Source organism: Podarcis vaucheri (genome assembly GCF_965113315.1).
Source record: "Podarcis vaucheri genome assembly, chromosome: 3".
NCBI lineage: Eukaryota > Metazoa > Chordata > Lepidosauria > Squamata > Lacertidae > Podarcis > Podarcis vaucheri.
Genome location: NC_138761.1, coordinates 99,625,644 through 99,633,027, shown reverse-complemented (window position 1 = coordinate 99,633,027; position 7,384 = coordinate 99,625,644). Strand labels below are relative to the sequence as shown.

General features: G+C 39.1%; 1 protein-coding gene across 16 annotated transcripts in view; it reads right to left on the bottom strand.

Moving 5' to 3' along the window:
• Positions 1-7,384, bottom strand: part of MYT1L (myelin transcription factor 1 like) — a 285,138-nt gene that overhangs the window by 40,120 nt on the left and 237,634 nt on the right. For all 16 annotated transcript variants that reach the window (XM_082215422.1, XM_082215413.1, XM_082215421.1 and 13 more), the window contains 2 exons: positions 5,718-5,965; positions 1,800-2,036 (listed from right to left, as the gene is read on the bottom strand). In XM_082215422.1, the coding sequence (XP_082071548.1) occupies positions 1,800-2,036; positions 5,718-5,965 (485 nt within the window). The remainder of the gene's footprint in view (positions 1-1,799; positions 2,037-5,717; positions 5,966-7,384) is intronic.

Genomic DNA, 7,384 nt, shown 5'->3' with positions numbered 1-7,384 from the left:
AAGTTCATTCCATCTGTTGGGAGCTTCACGTTGCTGCTATCACTTGTGCAATGCGGTCACCGCATGGATTGGTCCTATTGCACAGAAGTCTCTTCATCCCCAGCTGCACACAAAGGAGAGGCGTGCATGTATTTTATTTACATACTGCAGTCCCAATCCATGTGATGAGATTCTTAGATAAAGTAGCTACACGGAACGGTTGCCATATGGAAGTCATTTTCACCTGCAACCAACAATTGCCACTTTTTGCTTTCAAATTTGGTGGTGTAATTTAGAATGCGTGAAAGGGAATTTATTGCCGATTTAGAATTCACCTTCGTTTATTCAAATGGCTTGTGTGGGAAACTCCAAAATGTCAAAACCACATTTTATATAGATGTTTGCTAATATGGAGTAGCATGGAAAAATAGCCGAGAATTAGGAACTCTGAATGTTCCATGCTGGGGTGGAAATTGCAATATGCTTGTTCTGTGAAGTTGCTCTTTTGGGTTTCAGTATCAACCACCCTCATTTTATGAATAGTTATGTACAAAAATCCACTGGGTTTTTTTTTTTTGGGGGGGGGGGTTGTAGAATGAACATATATGAAGACTTTACTCTTCCATATATAATATATTATCCAGAAAAACACAAACATAACAACAGAGTCAAATAATTAAATATCCAAACATAGTATTTGATATTTTATAGTTATATGTACAAACGATGCCTCAGTTCTAAATTACTGTTCTTACTAAGTATAGTTTGTAGGTTAGAATTCACAGCTCTCCACATATTGAATTTGGAAATGTTCAGATTAATGAGCTGAGATGTTTGGACACAAAAATTCCTGTAGATGGCAGTCTAATAAAAAATATGAAAGTTCTGCTTCTGCTTGCTTTGCATATACTATCTTTTATGTATTTTCTCCTATTTTAGTGTTAATGTATACAAAGCATATTCCATCATGTCTCATTTAAGGTGTGTCCCCCCCAAAAAAAGAAGAAGCTGTGCCATCATTTATTGAACGAAGATTGATATGACAGCAGAGGAAAAGTGCATATAAGATTAGGCAATCAAAATGTACCATCACCAAATTTCTTGACACTAAAGTCTGGGACTGTAAGATCATGTCTGTATTACAGAAGCTTGACTATAAATTGTGCTAAGGAAAAGTTAGAACCTAACAAAGATAAACAGCAGCATCATAAATAAAGCAGCACCGATGATTACCAAAAGCCTCCTTTCCGAGCAACAACGGAAAACACAGCACATTCTACCTTTTTTTGTCATTTGGAAATTTGTAATGAAAATATAGTCACTAACGAGATACTTCGTCTTCTTTCTTTACTACTACTTTCAATGTCTGCAATGTCATCACAGCAACAAGAACACAGAAATAATCCCAAGCAGTTTCCTTTTTTCCATTATGGTGAATGGCTAACAACTTTTTCCAGTATAAGGACAAAAAAAAAGAGGCTATCTATGTGACATGCCTTCTGCTCTGTTAGCAAAGCATTCTTTAATATCCCTGAATATGACAACCAATATTGATAAGCTAGGCAAGTTAGCTGCACAAAATTGCAGTCCCCTGTGTTCATTCTAAATTGAACTTAGATAACCAAAGTATACCTTGAATTTCTGCAATGGAAATCAGAAGGATATGGAAAACGAGCACATAGTTAGTAAAACAATTTCTAGTTAAAAGATCTGATCAGATGTCAACCATAGCCGCTTGTGGGTAAATCATTTCCCCACTACCACCACCACCACCACCAGTTCTTAGAAATTCAATGGAAGAAAGCATGAAAGAGACATACACTGATTTCTTTTGAATCATCTTCATCTATCCTACTAGGCTTCATTTTTGTGTAGTCCACCGGCAAATCCCAGCAGTCACTCTCACTCAGCTGGTAACACCTGTTATTCATCACAGCCTGTTGTTGCGGCGACATTGGTTCTAGGGGCGTCAAAATGGTGCAACAGCCATCTCGTTGCCGCTGCTTGTTCAAGCTCAAGTCTAACGTTCCATTTTCATCAACTTCCATATCAGGGTTCTGTTTAAAAACACACACATGCCAAGGATATAGGGTTCAGTTTGTTGTCATCAATTATTTCCCAGCACATACAGAGTTATAACCAAAAGGAGTGCTCCATTTACAATTCTGCTTCCTGGCAATACTGCTGTATAATCTCTGCAAAACATTTTCTTGTTGCAAATTCTGCTGTCTTGATTTTAACTCCTTGACATGTCTAGTTCTTTGAGTTAACAACTATATGAATCCGATATGGCCTGGAGCGCCTTAATTAGGTGAGCAATCAACAACAGAAGCTTAAACGTTAAATATCAGCAAACCTTTCAAATGCTAGCAACTGTGGAATCAGAAAAGAGAAGTTTTAAGTACAAAAAACACAAAAAACATACCATTCTCAACCAGTAACACCAACAGGCAGTTTCATGGGACTGGCCCCCATAAGCCTCTTTGTACTGTGTTTGCCACCTCCATATAAAGTGGAAATGTATTCAAACCACACAGACACCCCATCACAGACATTCAGTGATAAACTGCCTTTACATTCTACAAAGTCCTCCTTTATAATCATCTCAGCTTGGGGAAATGAAACTGGTACTGACATTGCCTGCAGCGAGTGAGGAAGTGTGCTGGGAAAGTGAGGCATTTTCTTTCCGCCTTTCTACCTTTCCTTCTCCCTCTTTAATTTCCTTTTGCAAGTGAAGCAAAAATATCACACACACAAAAACACATACTACACACCTTCGAACCTCTGTTTTCCTAAAGCCAAAATGCACACAGCAATTCATATTTTAAGAGAGAAAGACCCTTCTCCCAAGAAATCTTATTTCAAGCATGGCATGAAAGGCTCTGCTTCCTCATAGTTCTAGCAACCTGCTTTCCTCACAGTAATAAAAGCTTCGAGAAGACACTCCAAGAGAAAATATTTTCCCCATGCTTATTACCTAGAAAAATCATACATCACAATCCTGCTTGGATACTGTTTTTAATAGACCAAACTTGATTATTTCCTTGATGGTGATTTGGTGTGGCATTTACATTCCCAGGAGTACCATTTCAATTTTAATAAAAGGGGAAAACATTGGGGAAGGGGGAATCCTCTTTTAACTTAAAAAAAGAAAATGCAACATCTCCCAGTGATGTTACTTAAATTTCTTCTACCTAAACTGGATTAATATTACATGCCAGGGAAAAATAGGTTTTCCTCTCTTCTGTATAATAATACAATGAATTCAAGCAAGATGAAAACAAAAGCTTTCTCCTTTTCTCTAAATTGACATTAATTATTTCTAATAGCTACTTTTGGGATAAGCTGTATTATCCATTTATCTTTATCTTTTGTTAAAGAAAATTTCTCTGCAAAAAGCAGAAAATGTTTGCCAGACACAAAGTTCACTTACAGCTTCAAAAACTTGCGTTTGATTCACCCTCTGAGTGTTTGTTTGTATAGCCATCTAGTGGTCTCATGAAGGAAGCATAGTTTTGCTGGGAAATGGTTTTAAACAAGCAACATCTCATTAACTCTCTGAACTTCTTTTTTTTTTGTAAAAATGAATTTTTTTCACAATGTTTTTTTTTAAGAGTCTTATTTCTTTTCTTTTTTAAAGACTGAATAAATTATTTAAGTACACGGTCCTAATTGTAAGAATTGCTCCTTTTTGTAATTAGTTCCTTTAGGCTTTGCCAAGTGGTTGTTAATCTATTAAGTGTTCACTAACACTTATAAAGTGGTGTCAGGCTGTGCAGCAGTACTGTGTTGTGTTGAGCCTGCATACTAGGGCTACTGAAGACACCTGGGGTAGCTTTATATTTTCATAGTAAGGTCTCTCAGCATTAGTGATGGATGGACAGACTTAAGTTCAATCCATCCCAGTTCAGCGTGAGGGTAGAATCAAGTCTATCCTGTCCCGTTTCTAGGTGAATTTTTAAGGGGAAGTCTTTTAAAATCCACATGGTGTGGGGTTGGGGGGTTTTTAGCACCTGAGTATTTGTTCCAGGTATTTGTGCTTACTCTACTGCATTCAAAGTGTGGGGGTGTCAAGGAACCTGACACTCAGGCTTTGGGTGGCTAGATAAACATTATTATTTTTAACCCAGTTTTAAAGGGCAAAAATCATTCTTAGAAGAGCAGCCCTCAGTCGCCCCTCATAAAGGATTGTGGATTCCAAGCTGGACGCATGATCCAGATATGATGATTCTCCCGGATCGAATCAGGTGAGTCTGCTTTGGAGTACAGGTTTGGCAGATTTCTCCTCCATGCCTAGCTCTGTGTAAGAAGTGTGGTTCTGACTAGCTAGTTCCCATCTTTGTGTACAGATACACGAGCAAAACAGGCCTTTCGATTAGTCAGCAGGGGTGCGTTAGCTCCTCCTGTTGTTGGGAAGCATAGCTAAGTATAGATCTCTTTCCCCCTCCCAAACCTCCAATGGGAAACAGTTGGTATTTGGGGCCTCCTGAGTTTTGCATGCTTATTAGCAACAGGACTAACAGTCGTAATTCCAAGTCCCCACTACTGACGTGTCATTCAACATGGGCAGAACCCTCAGATCTCAAGTACCACCATGGGGAGATTCTCAGAAGTAGAAATCAGAAAGCTGTTTTCAAGTCCCACACCAAAAAACGTGGAAAACAAGCCTTAGCTGCTAACATAGAATGTTCCTTTGGGTCAGGGTTGGAAACAACAGTTTTTAAACAATATCTTAAACACTAATGCATGAAAACAAATGAATGTATTTTTAAAATGTTTTCCATTGCTTCCAAAAATTTAGATCATGGCTTAAAGTTTTTTGAAATATTAAGCTGTAAATAAATGTACTTAATTCTTTTTTTCTTTTTTTTTAAAGTGAGTAGTCACAGACTTCCATTTTGAGGCCACAGCTTTCCATAGAAATGGAACATCTACCTTCAGTAAGTCTTCAACCTTTTCAGACTCAGGGCCCACCTTTAAACCCAAACATGCATTTGAAGACACATTTCTTAATTTCTAAGCATAAATCTGTATAATCTTAAATTAGATTTTTCAATATGTTCAAGACACCATTAAGTGAATATTTATCACTGGACGTAGCAGTTTCCAGGGAGACACAAGCACCACACAAAACAGACGCGCAACATACAAGGTAGAGTATGGTTGAAGTTTGAAGTTGTGGGGCAAAGTCACTAATCTTCCTACTTCCCTGCTAATGTTTATTTGTACACACATTAAGAAAGTGGCCCCATGTAGGCCTACTCAGGAGTCTAATTCCGTTGTGCCAAACCACTCTTACTTGCCATGCAAAACAAATCCATTGCCAAATTATAATTTAAGTAAAATAATAATACACCAATAAGCACATTAAAGCTATAGCACAGACTGTTCAGTGAATTCAGCTGACATAACCTTTGTAGTCTCCGCAGACCTCACCAGTTAAGGAAACATTTAACAATAACAGCAGGCTTTTTATTCATTTCCACCCTGTTTTGTAAACTCTGTATTCTGAGCTGGCTCATATCAGATGGCTGCTGCTGGACTACCATAACAAAGCTGCAAGATGTCACTGCTAGAATTTATATGGAGAACAAGATTAAGCATCCTTGGAAGCTCTTGCTGTATTTATCATAGATGATTAGTATTATGCCAGTGCAGACAATAAAGCGTTATGCATTTCCCCATTCAACAAACAAATATACACAGAGATATAGAGGCACAGGTTTGTTTGTTTTTACCCTGGAACAGAGATCCTGAGGTTTAGTGGAGAGGTTCTGAGGCATCTCCCTGCAACGAGTGGAAAGGTTCAGTATAGCAGTAGCAGCCATGTGCGCTGCTTCCATGTCATGGGTATAGTCAAAGCTGCTCTTGCTGCAGGTACTGCTGGCGCTGCTGCCTCCTCCACAGCTCATATTGCTGCTGCTGCTAGGGGCATAACTGCTTGTTGTGCTGCTAGTTGGGCTGGAGTTCTTACAGTAACGTTTTGCTGTGGGAAGGAAATATGACAAGGATGACTCAAAAGGGCTGGCACTTATGTACGTACATGTAAAAAAGCAATGCAATCTGCAGAGAATGGTGTTCAAAAGGAACTGCAAAGACTATTCAGGGAGGGGGAAACCCAAGGTGTGTTTGTGTGTGTGTGTAAGGGAACCACTCCTGATAATTTTATGATATTTGAGTGTGGCTTCTTTTGCACAAGAAACCTGGATGTGATACTGAAAAGAAGCAGAGTGATAATCTCCAGAGTATTCTGCAGCGACATTCAGATCAGTTTTATAGCAAGCAAAATGTGCACAATGCACTATAAGGAGGGCTTTTAAAAAAAACAAAAACCACACACACACACACCCTCTGTTAACTGTTGGCAGGAGAAGAAGGAATGCACTGCCCCAGGAAAACGGAAGAACTTGCACAAAGCTCCTAATTCACACTATTTTCGGGGGGGGGGGGGCCTGACAGAAAAAAAGCTCACTGAGAAGATAATATGCTTGATCTCCTCTGTGTTGCCTTTGAAAGTGTTGCAACCTAAACAGTACATTAAGAAGGCATCCCCTCATTAGCTGAACCTGGAACTACTGGAATTCCTACCCAGCCAACTGTTTATGTAATATTAAAAGCTATTATGTCTTGACACAATTTTTTTTTTGACAGCGTCTAATATAAAAAGGTTGGTTCAGATGTAATGTCAAAAACCATGGTACCTGAAGATTTTCCCTGTGGGGCAAATAGATGGTATTGGGGCAAGAATATAATCAGGAAAGTGGCACAGCGTTAAGGAGTAACATTTCCTAGCCCAGTTCTGTGGTTTTGATCTGAACCCAGCCCCTCCCCCTGCCAATTGCAATGACTATTTAATTTCTAAATGCCTCAGGAGACAAGAACGGAAGGGAAGGCTCCTGGATCAGGCCAAAGGAACACCTACTCCATCATTCTTTTCTCACAGGAAGCTCACAAGTAAGGACTTCTACACACTTGGTCTATGCATCTTCTAAGGCTATCCAGGTTCATGGCCATCACTACCTCTTGTGAGAGCAAATCTAATAGTTTAGCTATGCCCTGTGTGAAGAAGTGCTGTCTTTTGTCTGTCCCGAAGAGCCTTTTCACAAATCTTCCATATCAACATCTAGTTTTGCATGGTGCAGATGGAGGGAAGGATGGGAGTTTCAAAGCAATGTCTGCGTCCCACAAAACCCTATGCACTAATAGATCCTAAGCTTCCCTGGCCCAGGAAGTCTCTCTGTTTTAGAAGTGGTCATGGTGATTCAAACCATTTGATTTTAGGCATCTAAGTTGTGTGCCTTTCTGCATGTTATACCAATATCATTTTTTTTAAAAAAAAAAAACCACCCTCCTTACTGTCACTACTTTATGTTCTGGGCACGCATTGGTCACCTGACATTTTTTT